At 34.7% G+C, this 20500-nt stretch overlaps 1 protein-coding gene across 4 annotated transcripts in view; it reads left to right on the forward strand.

The window, feature by feature from the left end:
• Window positions 1-20500, forward strand: part of SKAP2 (src kinase associated phosphoprotein 2) — a 204174-nt gene that overhangs the window by 40365 nt on the left and 143309 nt on the right. For all 4 annotated transcript variants that reach the window (XM_077856444.1, XM_077856442.1, XM_077856443.1 and 1 more), the window contains exon 4: window positions 4481-4588. In XM_077856444.1, coding sequence (XP_077712570.1) covers window positions 4481-4588 — 108 coding nt within the window. The remainder of the gene's footprint in view (window positions 1-4480; window positions 4589-20500) is intronic.

Here is a 20500-nt window from a genome sequence, read left to right on the forward strand (position 1 = left end):
ACACATGTCTACTGACATTCAGTAAATATTATATTAATGTATATTCTCAAGTTCAATTCAATTTCATTTATCAAGAGGATTTAAGTTGATCTTGATTTATTTTTCAGTTTTAAAATAATTTTGGGGGAAAGAAGGACATATTAACATGAGATAAATATTTCAAGAGAATGTTTTCAAATTTGTAAAATTTTACTGTCTATTGCTTAAAAACATGTTTATATTGCTTTCAATTCCCTTTAGATGCTATAGCTAAAAAGCTCTCATTTTCTTCTTTGAAACATTTTCCTCTAATTAAAAAAAATTATGTAATCAATTTTGTCCTTGAGACTTCATTGATATTGTCAAATATTCAGATTTACTTAACAATTTCCTTTGACCTAATTTGTATTATTAAGTTTATTAGTGGACTAAAGTGCCTTTTTAAAATAGACTGTTAGGTAAGGAGGGATTCATTATAGTTTGTTCTTTAAGAACAGTAGAAAAGTCAAAAGTTTGGATGATGTTTAATTTCCTTTCTTTTACCCTTTCTAACATAGTATATCTGTTCGGTTGAAAGTTATCCCACCAATGAAATCTGAGCAAATAACTTGAGCACCCTTCTGCCCCCTTCCCCTGCCCATCTCTGGCCTTGTACAAATATGTTAAGGATGTCTGAAATTATGGGTCCTATAGTAGTAGAAATATATTTCAGAGGTAGTGCTTGAGAAATATCCTTATTGTAAAGCTCCACCTCATATTTGCATGCTATTAAGCTCTCCTGTTGCAGATGAGTTATGAACAGAATCTCCTTCCTTGTGATCTAAATCTTTCAAAGTTTTAAGAATTAAACTACAGATTCCCTTAAGAAATGACAAGTTGAATGTTAAATTCTGTTTAATTGTATGTTACTACTTGAGAAATTAATTTGGACTACTGAACAGAGTAGAGAATTAGAAATTAATTTGTTTTCACTCAAGTCATTTTTCTCCTCAAGTTTGTCTTTCATGTTCTAAAGAGGAAAAGACTATCACCTAAGTTTTAGGTATATTATTTAGTTTAATGCTTACCTGATTGTGTTTCAGCTAGGACCGTTTTTGACAAAACAAACCGTAAATTGGTTCAATCACCTTCAGCAGTGGTAGAGGCCATGACTGTTCAGCTGATGGTGGGCTTCATCTACAGGCATTTAGGAAAATGTTAATTGATAATGAACAATGTAACAAGGAAGGAATAATGGTGATTTGAACTTAACTATTATAAACTTAAAAATGTTAATCAGAGATATATGCAGCTGTGGTAAGATTCAGCTTTGATTTTGCTGTGATATTTAAGTTGTCACTGAAATTATAGAAGGGGAAGTCTTGGATCATTGTCTTTTAGACTGTTAACTTTGTATCGTTAATTAAACTTTTAAAAGTTGTGGGATAAATCAAATGGTTTTCTAGGGAAACAAGAAACAGTATTAATGAGCAACAACCCCATAATTATCCTTGTGAGTACATAACAGGGACACATTCATGTCTTGTCTTTGCGCAATAACTTTTACAAAGAAGTATTTTTAAACTGATCATTAATTTTATGACCACAGAAATGAGATGCAAAATTTATGCTGTTGTCATTGGCACAGGCTCAAGGCACCACTGACATTATGTGTGATTGTAATAGAATGGCTGCCAACTAATGATTCTGTAGACATTTCATTTGAGCGTGCTTTTCTTTTAGATGTCTGATTAGGCTGTAATGCTTTCAATTATGTCTGTAAATTGTATTGGATACGTTTACCTGATGCCCATTGTTGCTTTGGAGTTCAGTTTTCTATTACATAAACACAAGTTGAACATTTACCTTTTAATTTATAGAAGTCTTTGCAGGTATAGCTGCAAATACTCAGCCCCTGGGGAGGAAAAAGAAAAGCTTTGCACTACTCAACAGCGACCCCTGTGTTCAATTAAAGGTCCTGATAGTACAGCTCTTTCTTGGGTTGAAAAAAAATAATTGGGAAGGAGGAAAAGGGATGGATCATCATTGGAACAGCAGTAAAAAGAAGAAGACCATTTTGAGCAATGATGTGTCCTTTTAACTTTATGCAGGTTGGAAAGGGAATAACCCTATGTAGATACTACAGAGATTTAAAAAAATCGTGTTTTTTACTTTCTGAGTTAATTCAACGGAATTTAAAAATGAGGAAAAAAAGGAGGGGAGGTAGGGAAATGAAGTCAGCAGCATTTGATTTATTTTATATTCGATAAATATAAATTATATTAATTACAAAAACATTTGAAATGAGTTACAGTTCTTAGAATGGTAAACTAAAGACAATTTCACTTTAATAAATAATACAAAAGGCTTCTTTTTTTTAAAAAAAGCATGAAAACCACAGAAGTCTTTAACATGTTAGTAACCCAGTTGTATAAAAGTATTCTTAAGTTATATTAAATATTATTTAATTTATGGCTTTAATAATGATCTTTTGATGTGATCATATATATAGAAATATAGATTGGTGTGTGCATGTGTGTGTGTGTATATACATGGATACACTTATAAAAATATGTAATGGATATTATCAAAAGATAACATCTTAATTTTTCAAAACTTTTTAACTTTTATTTTTTTCTGTGTATTTCCACATAGAGTTTAATAGATGTAAGCCTGAACATATGACTCTTTTTCAAAATCATTTCCATGTGTTCATTGGTTTTACTCTTGTATTTTTATATTCATAATAATATAATATGCTGAGTGCTAAGCTCAAGTAATATATTTGAGGTATTCTGATGCTTTTTTCACAACAAAATTTATTTTATAGTTCATGATATGAGATATCCTTAGAAAATTCATACCATAGTAATTCTTACTTTATTAAGAATATAAGGATATTCCAGCAACAAAGAGCAATTGAGAATTTTGTGATCTTTACTGTATATTCCACAAGCTGTCGTTCCATGTCTGAACATTTTGTTACTAGCACTTTATGAAGCTCTCTCTTACCTCATATTTGAAATCAGAGCATTTTCCTTTCCATAAGAGAAATATTGTAAGGGATCATTGAAAGTTCCAAAAAGTACTCGAAACATTTTGAAAGAAAAAGAGATTAAGATCTAAAGAATGAATAGTATTTACCCATGTTCCTTGGAATTTTATTTGGGGAAGAAACATCAGCCTATGGTACCTGGTGGTGGAATTACTAAGAACAGTAAGCTAGTTTTCTATATTCTGCTCTTTTTGCTTTGATGGGAGATATCCCTATCTTTTTCAGGATAAGGAAGATGGATGCCGATGAAATGCGAAAATTATAAAGAAATAGAGATGGATATTGATTTTTAAAAATTACTTTGACAGTGTTTTGAAAGGAACTATTTCCTCTACCAAAAATATGGTGAAAAATAGGGTGCCACCCATTAAATGGATGTCAGAGGATATAGATTTTTTTTTTTTTTTTTTTGAGAAACTAGTAGCTTTAATCTGGATCTACTCAGCAACCATGGTCTAAAAGTAATACTGTAGGTTCTCTAGGATTCCCATGGAGATTTTCATCATGCTTTTTGGGTAACCCCTGAGGTAGCCAGTTTCCTCTTGAATTGTTGACAGACAACTGATAACAGTATTAAGCATACATTTTTTCAATTTTATTGAATTTTCTTTGGATATGGTTATATATGGTTGAAAAATGAGTGCTTATATGTAACCAGGCTAGCAAATATATGATTCACTCTTTTTTAAAAAAATTATTCTAAATGACTATGTGGAAAAACCCAAACCACAACATTTTATGGTAGGGATTAAATGACTTCAAACCAACCAGCCAACCTAGGATTTGGAAATCATGTAGAAAACTGGCTAGAACATTAAAAAAATGGTAATGTGTCACTGAATGAAAATCGAAGGTGTCAAATTGTAAATCACTTTTTTTGAACTTAAAAGGGTTATATGAGTTTTAAAGTAGTTTTTCCCATAAAGAATTCCTGCTCTTGAAAATGAAACTGAGTATTTTTAATCTACTGTAATGTAACCCTGTGATTTTTCATGAAAATATAAGATGTTCATATGGCTTTGAATTATCAATTTCTCATTACAACTTTTCAAATTATTGAGTAGATAAGTGGACTTAACTTGAATTATTTTCTTTTTTGTACTTTCCATTTATTATCATTATTTTTTGCTACTTGTCTTCATTACTTTGGTTCTGTTTCTTTTGTTTGTTTGTTTTGGATACACTGTTTTACCCTGCTTCTACTTTTTTGTATTCATCTTTGTAGAGACTATCATAATTTTGGAACTTGTATCCTTTTGTGTCAGAAATAAGCAGTTGTCCACTGATTATCAGAAACTCTTACTTTATTTAATTTACTCTGGATATACATTAAAATAGAACCTGTTTTTACTCTGTTTTTCCATGGCAATGACTAGGTGTTAATAGTAAAATTTACCTCTTTTGACAAAGTAGCATTTTCTTTAAGATGGCTAATTTATAAAAGGCTCTTCTCTGATTCTTCTATAGGTGATGCAGAAGATGGAGAAGAATATGATGACCCTTTTGCTGGGGCTTCAGACACTATGTCATTAGCCTCAGAAAGATATGATAAAGATGATGAAGCCCACTCTGAAGGTATGTGATATTTTGCTGTCGGATATACCTCTTGACATTCCAGCACAAGACAATACAATGTGTAGAGGTGATGATCTTGTCAGAAAGCAGTAAGTGCAGAGGCTTCAGTTAACTTACCTTTACCAGAACCTTTTAAGGAACAGAAGAGCTCTCTCTAGTGGTTTTCTTAAGTATGTAGTTCCTTCCTTTCCTAGGAAATTTTCTTTACTAGAATTTTTAAGAGTGTTTACATCATTGTGTGAATATTATTACTAAGTTTGTTGGTTAATTTAATATTATCAGATTCTTGCTTAATTTTATTGTGCTGCTGAATGGCTTCTTGTATTATTTATTTTATAAATAATGAAAAAGATTTTTGATCTCTTTTTTTGAAAACTCCATATAAAATGAGTTCATAAAATATTAAATTAATTATTCTTACATTGCCTTCTCACATTAAGACAGGTTTTCATCAAATGTTTCTTTTAATACACATTTTCATTTTTCTGGATGTCACCTAAAAATACCCCACAATATGGAATAATATCATAATGTTTTGTATTAATTGAATTAGTAATAAAGTTGATTGTTTATCTCTTTGTAATTTTTAAAAACTCAGCAAAGTTTTGAAACTTGCTTTTAGTGTAGTGTGTGTTTTCTCTGTTATAGCCAGTTGAGTGCATCTGCATTCTATAGACCTTATAAGGGTGATATATAGTTATAAATTAAGAATGTGTATCGATAAATTAGCCATGCATATTAATTCGTGGCACTCAAAGTTTCACGGAGACACAGAAATGAATAATGCCTTCTGCCACTGTATGATGATCAAACTGTGCAGTTCCATCTCTAAATACAATTGCTGAATGAAAATATGCTTCCTGCAACAGAGCACTCCACATTTTATGTTATCCAGATTATTCCCTTTGGAAACATAAATTGCTTTTATGAGGTATAAAATTATGTCTATTGCAGAACAGGGATAAGTCAAGTACATGCATAAGTGATAAACATTCTAACCACTGATTCAGAACAACACAATCTTTTTTTTTATATTCAGAACTTTGTACAATGTGTAGCAATAATAATCATATCCATTTTATGTTGAATTTTACATTTTGGCAAACATTTAATTTCTGTTTTTGGAGAAAGAGATTTCTTTCCCTCATATTCCCTATTTTTTTTTAAAAGATGCACATTTCTCTTCAGTCACACTTATTATCTGAAACAGAACATTATTACCCTTCCTAACCTGGTCTTCAAAAGCATTGCTACTAGAAAATGTTTTATAATTGATGAAATAATATTTTCAGGCAAAACTGTGAATTATTATTTGAGTTGAACTATTTTTCAGATACATTACAATGATTTGTTTTGCTTCTCTTAGGTGTTGGTAGATAGACATGAGTATGTGTGTATATGTATACAACATACAGAGATAGAATATTTATACTTGAGAGGATATATATGCACACACACAAAATGTTCATGGAATGTATATACTCAGAGTTTTAAAAAAATAGCATAAATTTTGAAGTATAAGGGAGTACACTATGTACATTCTTAAAAAATATAATCTAAGAAATCCAATAATTAAATATCTATGAGAGCTAGTGTTTTGTTAGAAAAAGTGAATTGTTATAAATTATAATACATTTGCATAATTATTATATTTTCTTTATTACGAGTAAATAATTTATCATGTTTGTTTTCATAATCAAACATATAGGAAATACATCAATAGCATGAAAAAGATTTATTGTTAAAAGGTTACATTATCAGTATTTGAATATTATTTAATAACATATTTATGTATAGCATTAAATTTTTTGTTAAATATAGGTACATTTTCATTAGTGTTGGTATAAGCGATTCTTAAGCAGATTGAAAATTTAACTTTTTAGTATTATTAATTTTGGGTATGAAAAAAATCCCATATATGATAGTTTACATTCTCTTCTAAGAATATTTTATTTTATTTTATTTTATTTTTTTTTCTAAGAATATTTTAAATTAATTTAAAAACTACCACTAGGACTTTTAATTTCCACTCTGAAATGTCATCTAGTCATATCACTTTCTCTCCTTTTAATGTAGGTTTAGTATGTGTCCTCTTTCCCTTGCCGAATAAATTTTCCTTCATTATGGGACCTCAGTCTAATGATATATTAATTATAAAAAGATAATGCATTTAACAATAAGTATAACTAAATTAGCACAGGTCACCAAAAGGCCTTTTGTCAAATCAGATTGTTGTTTTGTCCTTTTGACTTTTACCTTATGGTAGGAACTAACAAAGTATCTGAACTTTGATGGATTATAAACTCTAAACATGATATGTATTTTTCATAATGCTAATGTAATTTTCAAGGTACTGAAAAGGTCAAACCTGCACATCTTTGTGTGCATTCTAAGTCTGTCTTTTCCTTTAATATTTCTTTTTCTCTGTTCCTCTGGTTCAAAAGTTCACTCAGTTCCCAAATGGCTACCTAATTTTCCAGTTATTCCCTCAAGCCATATGTGTTTTGGTTTCTTTATGGTTTATTAGGTACTGTAGGAAAGTAGCATAAGTTATATCTTCTAATGAAATTCAAGCACACTTCAGTGATGCTTCGACTTGATTGCTGGTAGCAATTAAATCACAGCCAAGGAGAATAATGCATAATCTCACAAGGTCCAGACACCCTATAGAAATTGAAAGGGGATGAAAACAGAAAACAAAAACAAAGTCTTCAAATCCTGCCAGACACACTGTTTCCAGCCTGCCCTTTTTTTTTTTTTTTTTATTGGCCAACTGCCTGATTGATAGCAAAATCATAACTTGCTGCATGCTAACAGGCAGAGTTCACTTGTAGGTTATTGTGAGCTGATAAAGGGTTAGATGGAGTTTTGATTTTCGCATTGGACCTTGGTACACCAGATTAATGGAATTTCAATGAGAGACTAGAGTAGCCACAGCTTTGTCAGAGAAACAGATGGAGATTCTATAGTCATGTCTACTCATTAATACTAGTTGCCTGAAAGGTGTGCTGCTTCTCTATACAAAAGAGTTGATATAATTGATTTTTGAATGGTGCATCGAAAAAAAGTACCTTATTGATGACTGGAATTGCAACATAGATGGTGACAGATTTTTGTATAGTTTGTAGCATAAAAATATTGTAATTTTTTCTTCTCTCTCTTTGGAAACACTTTTTATTTCTTGAGGGGAAATACATTTTAAGACAATAGCAAAAAAAGGAGAGAGTGACATGCAAAATTAGCTTTTAAGAAAAACAGTAAGAGTCTATTTTATTTATGCACAATTGCATGACTGCTGTTAGTTTCATTTTGATGTTGGTAATATTTATAAAAAATTATAATTACTAGAAATTTCATTTTATTAACTTTGCGCCTTATCTCTTTCTGGGAAATTTGAAACAAATCATAATGGTTTCCATACTAGATCGCTGTTAGAAGTTTTATTGTATTGTGTGACTGGATATATAGAAGTGGTAATATATATGGTACATGTCAGTAATCAGATAAAATTAGAGAAAATCAAACTCTGAACCTTAAAGAAGAATATCCCTTATTGTACATATGTTAGAATGCTGGCTTGGGCACTAAGTATTCTAACTTAGCTACCCTGCATCTCACTCACTAAGGTAAGAGATGCAGGGTAGCTTTTAGACACTTTATAGTGACTTGGGTTTCCATTTTTCTGTTCTGAAATCATTTTTCATTCATTTTTGCCATTTGTGAAAGAAGGCTTCTAACCATGTAGCATTGTGAAAAGTCCCTGAGGTGAGGTGAACAGATTCGATGAGCTAGAAGACATATATTGGCTCTACCCGTCGATGATAGGTCGAAGAATCCCAGTGGACATTTGTTACAAATCTGATTCAGTCCTAAACCATAATCACTTTGTGGATAAGAATCTGGAACCTCTAGGGTGTGAATATAGGAAGGCTAAAATGAAGCTAAAGATATAAAGCAGTCATTTATTGTCCTGGTATCTTCCTAACTAAAAATTCCCAAGTATAGGATACTGAAAACTGTAGGCATTGCAAGGACATAGCTTTTATATGAAAAAAATCTTGGTTTAGGAATGGAACTATTTTTTAAAGCTTAGGGATTAAGAAAAAAGGGCTAAGATGTCTTGATAATAACTTATAATAGTAAATAGTGATTTTTTTTTCTTTTTTGGTATACTTTAAGAAAATCTAGTGTATGAAAATTTGGATTTATAAAACATAACAAACACTTATTCCAAAGGATTGCCTTAAAAAAGATGATCTCTGGGATGCCTGTAAATAATGAGCTCTCACAATGCATCTAAAACAAGCTTAGATTTAAATCCATCGATGTGCACACACATAAATTTAATGTGTAAATTTCTACACATTGCACACCAAATGTTTGAGGAATATATCATTTTGTGGAAAATTAGGTTTAGCACTAATCTGTTCTTGTAAAAGCCAAGCAATAGATGCTTTACTTTTCTTTGGATTCTGGTAGAATATGAAACAATGTTTAAAATCAGGAGAAAAAAGGTTCCTTCAATAACTTACCATTTAGGGTAATGGTTTTTCTACCATAGTATCATGTGATTTTTGATACTTAAACTCCTATTTTAAAATTTTATTCTGAGAATTTAGACTAGTTTGAAGTTTGCATATATCTTTGTGTACATAGCATGCATTACTGTTGCACTTGAGGGTTTTTTATTTTTTTTTTTACTTTTTTTTTGTTATTTCAGTATACCAATTGCTAGCTTGTGTGTGTTATAGCAATATAAGAAAAGTGATTGCTCTAGTCCTTCTGTAATGTTATAACAAGTTTCAAGTACTTTGGTAGAGGTGAGGGGTTATAGTTTGGGGAAATAATTAAAAGTAGGAAACATTTTTAACATTTAAGATAATAGATTGTGTGATTGGAAATATAAAGTACACAGATGTGAAATATTTTCATGATATAAAGGTATATATGAGTAAATGAAAACATAATTATTGAGAATCTTCTTTCTAAGTTTTATGTGAGTGGGAAAATACATCAGAATAAAAACAGTGTATTCTTTTATACAACAGAATAAAATATAACAAAGTGGACTAGATAAGAAAGATCAGAAAGGTGATAATACTCAACATTATGAAAAAGTGATGCATCTTTAATACAGTAAATTAGCAGTTGTTTACACAGTCCATGAGGAAGTGCGCAAAATACCCTGACAGGGCAATGGGGAATTCAAAGATGACTAAGACAAAGTTCCTGTTTTCAAGAGACATGTAATTGAGATGGAAGGAGAAGACGGTCACCTAAAATGAGGTGATAATTAGCAATCTAAGTTTCTATAAGGCAGAAATAGCAACCAGTATGTGTTACACTGTTCAGTTGATCTGGTCTGTACCTAGGCAAAAAACCAGGTTTCGTTGGTTTTCCTCTCTAATTTGTTGACTGAGTCAGTCATTATGTTTTGGCACTATAGTGAATAAGCCAAAGCATAAATTTGATGCCTATATTCTGAGAGGTTGTGGAATAGATTGTGAAGGGGAGGGCAGAGCTTTAAGTGAGTTTTGCATGGTTTCTGAAATTTGCTGGAGAGAAAGTGGGGAAAGATGCTGAAAACATTTGGAACCGAAATCCAGGTCTTCATCAGTAACTGCATGTTGATAGGGGCAGTGCCTTAACTCAAGGGACTTTGGCCCCACTCCCAGACCTTCAGGGCTCAGTACCAGGCTGGTGGTACAGGTGTTTTTGGCTCCTTCAGAGCACTATATCTCATAAGACGTAGGCACGTAAAAGGCTTTTCTTTCTTGTTGTGTATATGTGGATTTGGCCTGCAGTCTTTTGAGTTTGGAGATGTTGCAAAATATGGCTTCCTGTTTTCAGTTGTGTCTCCTGTTTGTAACCTGAGCTAAAGGGTGAATTTAGAGTTTAGAAATCAAAAAGCAAAGGTTCTTTAAGACAGTGGACTGACAGGGGCACCTGGCTGACTCACTCAGTAGAGCATACAACTCTTGGTCTTGGGGTTGTAAGTTCGAGCCCCACATTGGGTATAGAGATAACTTAAAAATAATAATAATAAAAAAAGACAGTGGACTGATCAATTTGATTTCAGGGGCAGGCATGCCAACCTGCACAGGATTCTAAAGATTTTTTTTCTTAAGATTTTATTTATTTATTCATGAGAGACATAGAGGCAGAGACACAGGCAGTGGGAGAAGCAGGCTCCATGCAGGGAGCCCAATGCAGGACTCAATCCAGGGTCTCCAGGATCCTGCCCTGGGCTGAAGGCGGCGCTAAACCGCTGGGCCACTGGGGCTGCCCTCTGCACAGGATTCTAAAGGGAGCTTCCCACCTCTTCCTTCCTTAGAGGTGACTGTGCTGGTGGTCAGGGTAGCATCCTCAAGGAAGAAATAGATATTTATTGAGAAATTAGTCTGGGTCTGAACTAGATTCTTCCATGCATATTTCTTCCTTTAATTGGCTCAGAGCAACCTTGTAAGGGAGATATTTTCCCTATTTTGTGGTGGAAACGGAGACTCAGTAACATTTAGGTCTGTTGACCAGAACATCCAACTCTTAAAATAGCAAACTTCAACTTCTCTGGTCCTTCTATGCCATGCTACTTAAAGAATTAGACTAGTTTTTTCTTCTAATTACAAGAGACATGCATATGGTTAAAAAAGAACAGAAGGATATTCAATTAAAGTAAAAGCCTTCTTGTTCACCCCACCCTAAACTGTCTATTCCCAAGTAGTCACTTGTTACAGTTTCTTCTGTAGTTACCATAATGAGTTTGGATACTGTACTGCAGTATAATATAGAAGTATACTCATTTGACCACCCTTAAGCCATGTCTGTTGATTCCCTTTATAATAGATGAATCTTCAAACCTCCTCTCCCACTTCTGCCTCCTGTTTTTTAATTTTTAGTTCTGGTTGTGTTTGCTCTTGACTTAAATAATGTTCTTATTCTGTAATGTGCCAACCTCCAATTGTACCTATTGACTCTTTGCTATAAAAAATGAGGAAATTTGTGCACCTAGCCTTTTTCCCATTTCTCACTCTTCAATTCCAATTTTCATAATTAAATTATTTTTGCATTGTTAAAGTCTATAACATTTGTATTTGATTCTCCTAGGTTGATTGTGCTTTGTCTACGAGTTAAGTTTTAAACATTGGTCCTTTTCCTTCCTGCTAATGGTCTTGCTCAAATGTCTGGAAGCCTTGGTCATTGCTTCACATTTATGAGTGAAGGACCCAGTTCAAAGAGTATAGGTAGCGTATGTGGAGTTCCTTTGCTTTTGCATGTCTATTATACTGTAGGCCTTTTCCTTTGAATGGAATGTTGTGAGTAAAATGGGCAAGATTTGACTATAGGCAGCTTTGCTACAATGCTCTTAGAAGCAGAAAGGCAGACTGGGGTGGGGAGGTCCCACAGTTGTCAAAATAAGTAGGACAGGCTCGGGGGGAAGTAGAATGCTTTTATTTAATTCCTAGTGATAGATTTTTAAGCCTCTATCCTTTTTTGGTGTTGGGGTGTGGGCAATCTGGAATCTTAAGCTCTGCTCACTCAGCTTTAGTACCTTCACCAGGAGCCTTCCTCAGGGAGCTAGCACACTTTGTTCAGAGACTAGAGTTCAGAGTCTGGACACAAATGCCTTAATTGCTGGCTGCTTTTGAGGACAGACCTACTGTTCTAGCTACTTTGATTACAGTGTCCTTCTTCACCATCCTGTAATTCTGCTTGTATTTCTGAGGCTCCTTTAGGGGAAACTAGCACTTACTTTCCTTGGTGTTCTCTTGAGCTCTGGTAGCTTTTGCTATGACTTCCCCACTTTAGTCTCATCTGCCTTCTGGTTGCTAGGAATTACTCAAAATTTTTGATCCACTGAAGATACTCTTTATTACCACGTTATTAGGGTATTATTCTTTAAAAACAAACAAAAAGAATTTCTGGGGGGGACTTTTAGGAGGAAAAGTTGGTGCCATCTGTGTTCCTTTTTTTTTTTTATTTTTAAGATTTTATTTATTTATTCATGAGAGACAGAGAGAGAGAGGGGCAGAGACACAGGCAGAGAGAGAAGCAGGCTCCATGTAGGGAGCCTGACATGGGACTCCATCCTGGTTCCCCAGGATCAGGCCCTGGGCTGAAGGCAGCACTAAACAACTGGGCCACCCGGGGTGCCATTCTTTTCTAATAATATTAAGAGGCTGCCTTGTCCTAAAACATTTTCCCAATTGATCTGCTGGAATCATCCTTGGGGAAGAAGTATGCTCCTTGGCCACAGGACACCAGAAAGTGTCAGCCAAACCTTAGATATGCTCACTTAGAGCAAGTGCTAGCTTTCTAGAAGAACCTAGATGCTATAAGCAGTGGAAAAGAACTGTCCTTTTCCTTAAAAACGTTGTAGTCTTATTGTGGATGCAATACATATACATTTAATGTTTGGAAACTTTATCAACTTTGCAAATATAGAAATGTGTGGCATTGACACTAAATACTCTAGGAGGTCGGAAAAGGAAGAAGCTATTGTAGACTAGTCTCAATGAATATTTTAGGGGAAAAAATGGAGTTTGACTCAGAACTTTAACAAGGTAGAGTTTTAATTATTAAAGAATGGAGGGGATAATGCTTTCCAGATAAGGTGAGGAAGTGGAGACAATAGGCAACAGAGCTGGAAATGAGCGTCCTTTGAGGATCTGTGCAGAGACCAATATGGTTTAGAGAGATTGAAGAGGACTGGTGGTTGTGGATTGACAAGGGTAGCGCATAACAAGCATTGGCTCTCACCTCAGCTCCTAATTTGGTAACTGAGTTATTCTGGCTAAGGCACTACCTTTGTGAATTTGTTTGTTTCTTCACAGAGAATTCCATTATTTCAGGTAAGGGAGAACTTAATTATTGAGGACTTTAAATGGCATCATGAGTTGAGTCAATAAGCAAAATGAGTATCCATTTTAGACTTTTTGAGCAAGGGAATATTAATGGTGAAAAGTGTTTTAGGAGTATTTAATTAGTTGTGGTATATAGATGGGCTGAAGAGGATGGAAACCTGTAGTCTATGAGGTAAGACTATCCTCTTAAGCCAGATGTGAATTGAAGAAGGGGACCAGAAAGGATAGTGAAACTAGAAAAGAAATACATCTGAAGGAGAATGGACAGGACTTGGTAAGTGGATATGTGTAGAATTTTTTTTTTATTTTTTTATTTTTTTTAAATTTATGATAGTCACAGAGAGAGAAAGAGAGAGAGGCAGAGACATAGGCAGAGGGAGAAGCAGGCTCCATGCACCGGGAGCCCGACGTGGGATTCGATCCCGGGTCTCCAGGATCGCGCCCTGGGCCAAAGGCAGGCGCCAAACCGCTGCGCCACCCAGGGATCCCCGGATATGTGTAGAATTTTAAAAAGAGAGAAGCCAAAGATAATTACAAAATTCTAACTTGGATAGCTGGAAGAATCAACTGAAATATGAACATGGAGAGAACAAGTTGGGTGGAAGTTGCAAATGTTGATGAGTTTGGGTCTGAATAGTTGAGTTTGAGACAACAGTGAACATCCAGACTTCCTGGTAATTATCTAGATATATGGGAATAGAGCTTAAATGAGCCTTATCTTATTCTTCTCTTTCTAGTTTCATTCTTTTGGGGTCAGATATGGGATGAGATATACCCCAGTCACTTGAAAAATGAAGCACAGTAGTTGATACACTTTTTTTTTTTTTTAAAGAATTTATTTGTCAGACACACACAGAACAAGCCAGTGGAGCAGCAGGCAGAAGGAGAGGGAGAAGCAGACTCCTTGCTAAGCAGGGAGCCTGATGTGGGGCTCGATCTCAGGACCCTGGGATCATCCAGGACCCTGAGATCATGACCTGACCTGAAGGCAGATACTTAACTGACTGAGCCACCCAGATGCCCCAAAGCAAATAGTTGAGAACAGCTTCTGTGATCATACCATCTGGGTTAAAATACTGGGCTCTTCATTATTGATCTCTGTGACCTCCAGCAAAGTTGTTTGACCTTTTTGAGTTTCCTCAGCTAAGAAACTGAGAATAGTAACACCACCAATGTCCTAGGGCTGTCATGAGGATTAAATAGGATAAACATATACAGAGCTTAGAACACTTCCTGCCCATAGTAAGGACATATTAAATGCAAAGTTTTGTTGACTTCCAGCCTATTTATCTAAGGATTGTGTTAGATAAATGCTTCTTTCTGTGTTTGACACAGCTATGTGCCTGAGGTGTTGTCTATCTTTTGTACTGTTTAACTCATAAGTTTCACAGGATTTTTCACTGGATTTTATAGGATTTGCAGTTGGAAGTTTTAGAGATTGATAATAGATGATCATTTTTTGAATTGAGTGTGTTGAAAACAGTTACTAGTTCAGTTTTCTATAATAAGTGGATCATTCCTTTGCTAGGAACCATTCAGTCTTTCTGTGCCTTAAGTTTTCTCTATTGAGCAAATAATGAGATTATGAGAAAAGAAATTTTATATTTGGGAAAATTCTGTGGATAAGCATCGGGAGCCCACGGAAGGAGTCACTCATTTTGTATATGAACTCAATAGTTACTAAAAAACTTGCAAACTTTTGAGAATATTTTAATAAATTTGAACTATATTAGAAGATTCATAAATCTATACCTGGAAAAAAACAGTGGGGAATAAAGTGGCCTGAAATTATTAGGGAACAAGGGTACCAGTCAGCGGTCTCATTTTCTTCATTTCAGAGTCAAATGGGATAAAGTTAAAGACCATAACAGGTCTAAATAGAAAGAATAGTACACACAACTCAGATGCAAGGCTGGAAAGCCATTAAAAGCAAATAAATGCTCGGTTAATAAATAGAACACAGAGTGGATAAAGGCAAAAATTGCTTTTTAAAAATTTTTACAAAGATTAAACATGGAATACAGTCTTTGGGATCTGCTTATCAAAGTATTTTTTCAAAATTAAGAGTTGTTATCAGGGTCCTTGCTTCAATGCTTCAGGGAAAATGGTATATACATGCTGTAGATTTAAAAATAATATAGGTACTATTAAAAAATGTCTCTGTAAGGAAGGTATATGAATCAACTTGAGTAAATTATTTTTTTGAAGGGCTTTTCTCCTACATATGAGTAATGCCTTGCAATACAGAATTGGGGGTGGGATTGAAGTAATTCCTTTATTAATCCTAAAATTATGGCTTTTGAGAAGATATACCATTATTACGTTAAAAGGGAAGACTCATTTTATGGAGTCCATCAACAGTCTGGTTGTAGAGTCTAGGATTCTGAGAGTATTCTATTTTTTTTTTTTTTTTTTTACTTATTTATGATAGTCACAGAGAGAGAGAGAGAGGCAGAGACATAGGCAGAGGGAGAAGCAGGCTCCATGCACCGGGAGCCCAACGTGGGATTCGATCCCGGGTCTCCAGGATCGCGCCCTGGGCCAAAGACAGGCGCTAAACCGCTGCGCCACCCAGGGATCCCCGAGTATTCTATTTTTAAAGAAGTAATCCTATTGTAGATTAATATAACCATATAATTTACCCATTGAAATATAAAATTTAGTAGTTTTAAATAAATTCACAGAGCTGTGCAAGCAGCACTCCAATCAATTTTAGGGCATTTTCATTGTCACAGAAAAGAAACCCTATTCTGTGAGCAGATACTTCCCCTCTCTCCCTCATGCCCCATGGGCCTAAGCAACCATGACTGCTTTCTATCTTTATAGATTTTTGCCTAATCTGGACATTTTTATTTAAATGGAACCACAAAATATGTGGTCTTCTGTGTCTGGGTTCTTTTACTTAGTATAATGTTTTCGAAGTTCATCTGTATGGTAGCATATATCAATACTTCATTCCTCTTTATAGCCGGATAATGCTTCCGTGGTATGGATATCCAGTATTTTGTTTGTCCATTCATCAATTGACAGACTTTTGAGTTGTTTCTTTTTTGGCTATTATTAATAATGCTACTATGAACATGTGTGTATAAGTTTTTTATGTGAATGAATATGTTTTCATTTCTCCTGGGTATATACTTAGTGGAATTGTGGGTCCTATGGTAACTCTGTAAGTTTCACTTTTCAGGGTATTGTCAAACTGTTTACCAAAGTGCTATATTATTTTGTGTTCCCACCTGCAATGTGAGAAGGTTTCCATTTCTCCACATCCTCTTCAATACTTGTTATCGTCTGTTTTTGCTTTAGTCATCCTGGTGGGTGTTAGGTGGTGTCTCATGACAGTTTTGGTTTGCATTTCTCTCATGACTAATGATGTTGATCATCTTTTCATGTACATATTGGCCGTTTGTATATCTTCTTCAGAGAATGCCTACTCAAAGCCTTTTCTCATTTTCCAATTAGTCTTTTTAAGAGTTCTTTATATATTCTAGCTACCGGTCTCTTATTTAGGTATATGATTTGTGAATATTTTCTCCGGTTCGGTGGGTTGTCAATTTCACTTTCTTGATGTGTCCTTTGAAGCACAAAAGGTTTTACTTTTGACGAAGTCTAATTTGTCTATTTTTTCTTTTGTTGCCTGTACTTTTGATATCATGTTTAAGAAGTTCTTACCTGACTAAAGATTCTTAAAGTGTTCTTAAGGCCAAATTATTTCTTAAAATGCTGAGTTCTTTTACTCTAAAGAGTTATGAGATTAATATAGTAGTTAAAACAAGGACATATTCTAGCTCATCTTTGATGCTATTGTTGGTGCATATTTAAAAAATTGTGCAAATAGCAAAAAGTAATTTTCTTGCCATGTCTTTCAGCTCAGTGAACTCTTGAATTCTGTAGCCTTTAGCATCCTTTTAAAAAAGGATTTTTTTTTTGCCTATGATATCACTTCTCTCATTTCTTGCCATATGTATTTGTTGTATTATAAATATAAATATAAATGTCTAATCACATGAATCTTCTTTCATGTCACTTTCACTTCACTTTAACAAATTATTTCAGAGAACATGTGATCGAAGTACATATTTTGTTCATTTACTGGCTTTTTTGTTGATTTTTCAATGTATAGTTAGTTATATGGGCAGGATCTAAAGGGTACTGGGATCATTGCTAGAAAAATTGTTACTATGGTTTCAAAAAGCAAGTTGATTTGTTTCTTTAAATTCATCTCTTCTTGTTTGTTAAGGATTCCTCCCCTGCTCCCCGCATGTGTCAGTCACCAAACTTAGCAGTCTTGCCAGACAAGGGAACTGAGACACAAGGAAGCTATGTGAATTATCCAAGGAGTGCTTGCTACTCAATGTGTGGTCTGCAGACTGGTCTGGATCTGTGATCTATTTGTTACTGGCAACAACATCAGTACAGAAGTTGAGAGTAAACACTTAGAAATGTTTATAGCATTTTTGACCTTCTGCATTATCCCCATACGTGGTCATGATTTTTTCCTATTAATTCACATTTATTATATATTTCAATTGTTTATTTATTTATTTATAACTACAGTATAATTTGTCATGTTTTGGGGAAAAAACTCTTCACCTCAGCTAGAAGCGTTGATCTAGAGTCAGAGAGATAATGAATTACAGTAGTCTCAGAACTCTTAACCTTTGATTTTTGGTTAATTTCTCAGGAGCCCTGTATCTTTTCCTGTATCTTCATCTATAGTCACAGTCATGTTTAATTTAAATATTAGATCATTGTAACTATGGAGAAATTTTAGGGATCCTAATTCCATATTTCTTGTCAAATATACTTAGAAATTCCAATGTTACCATCAGATATTTAATTATACGTTTTTAGGGAACCCTGGGTGGTGCAGCGGTTTAGCGCCTGCCTTTGGCCCAGGGCGCGATCCTGGAGACCCGGGATTGAATCCCACGTCGGGCTCCCGGTGCATGGTGCCTGCTTCTCCCTCTGCCTGTGTCTCTGCCTCTCTCTCTCTCTCTGTGTGACTATCATAAATAAATAAAAATAAAAAAAAAATTAATGATACGTTTTCATGTGGAAGTCCTGAGAACAATCTCCAAACTTAAATGTTAGGAAGCACTGGTGCAGTCTCAAAGCTTTGTAATTGGAATAACCAGCAGAAATGTTAATATAATTTCAATACCATCTAGTTCTTTTCCATGCCTAAAAAGCAGAAACAGATAGTCATCTTTCAGACTCTGTCAGAAAAGTAATTTCATCTCAGAGATGTGCTTTTGTGTCATTTTGTTTAAATGTCTTTAAAAGATTCTTCTTACTTTTTTTTTTGTGCCCCCTCTGAGGTACAAATTTACTATTTTGAACATGTCATGCCTATCACTTTCTTTTAACACTAAAGGAGGTTAATAAAAATAATATTTTAATATAAAAATAGTGAAATTCTTACCATGGGAACAAAGAAACACATATATATTTCTTTCATTGAATAGGACTTGTTTTGGTATTGGTATCCTGGGATCTATGTCTTGGGATCTATGTATGCTATAAGCCTCTAATATGCTTAGAATAGGATTTCTTTGCTGAAAGAAAATGTGTTTTATAGGAGGTAAAAATTGATTTTTTAAAATATAAGTAGGAAGAAAGGGTAATGATGTATGTTTTAGGCAGAGTGCTAGATGGAAAAAAAGTTTAATTCAACAGATTTTACTGTTTGTTTTGTTAGACTGGGGGGAATAAATGATTAATAAGACATGTCATTTCCTTTAAGGATCTTATAGATTAGTAGAGGAAAGAGAGATATAAATATCAACTCTAATTCAAGGCAGATTGGTGTAATTGTGCTGCAACACATATAGAAAGAGAAAAAAGATGTTAATTATGATCGGAATGAAGATAGCTGTGGTAGTGGAGGTGGCATTTCAGCCAGGTCTAGGAGAACAAGAAGGCTTCTGATATGTGGGACATGGAGGGAGTAGCATTTCAGATTTGTGAAACAGCCTGGTAAAGGGATGTATTGGTTCAAACTCTTTCAGTGCATGGGATAGAAACCCAGTTCAAACTGGTTTAAGCACATTTTATTTTACTTTTTAAGTTGGCTTCATGCCCAGCATGGAGCCCAATGTGGGGCTTGAACTCACTACTTGGGATCAAGACCTAAGCTAAAATCAAGAGTCAGGTGCTTAACTGACTGAGCCACCCAGATGCCCTTCCAACTGGTTTAAGATCCCAAGAACTCACTACTTGGGATCAAGACCTAAGCTAAAATCAAGAGTCAGGTGCTTAACTGACTGAGCCACCCAGATGCCCTTCCAACTGGTTTAAGATAGAGGAATTTATTGGTACACCTATGATAGAAGGGTAGAGTTGGAGTCTTGCTTCACGCCCACCTGGATCCAGGTGAGTATTCAAACTGTAATGAGCATTCTCACTAACATTCTGCTTTCTTGTGTGTAGATTCCTTTAAGATGACCACTAGCCACCAGCCACTGGCAGCTTCTTAGTTATTTTCTGTTAGCTCAGCAGCTCTTATGGAAAGAGAGATCTCTGAATAGTTGTAACAAGTCCTTGGCTTGGGTCATGTGTATTTTGAATCAATCACTATGGTTTGGGTGGGGGATGAAAGGTGGGGGATGTGGGGGATATGGTGCTGCAGTTGGCCAGAACTGGGTCATATGCCCAAAAAGGAATTGGGAGGATGGGGGTGCGGTCTGTCCCACCCACCCTACACAGAAATTGGGAGAGGTGTCATTCTCCACAGGAAAATTGACATAATTTGACTGAAGGAGAGAAGCAAGTCAGGGCAGGCAAAGCCAGATACCTATTATAAGGTGGAGTATTCTGAAACTTTAGTGCTGTACATGCATGTGTAGAGAGGTAGGAAAATGAAGGACTGGGATAGACAATATTCTTAGATACATAGCAGTAGGGCGCTGGTTAGAGGAGAGTAATGTCATTAAAGTAGTAGGTTAAAATAATTACTTAGCTTGCTAAATCTTGAATTGATTTATAGAGAGAAGAGCTGGAGGCAAAACGAAAGATGTTAAGAAGGCTAACTGTCTAGACTGGTTAACTT

The sequence above is a fragment of the Canis aureus genome, chromosome 18, assembly GCF_053574225.1.
Source record: "Canis aureus isolate CA01 chromosome 18, VMU_Caureus_v.1.0, whole genome shotgun sequence".
Classification (NCBI taxonomy): Eukaryota; Metazoa; Chordata; class Mammalia; order Carnivora; family Canidae; genus Canis; species Canis aureus.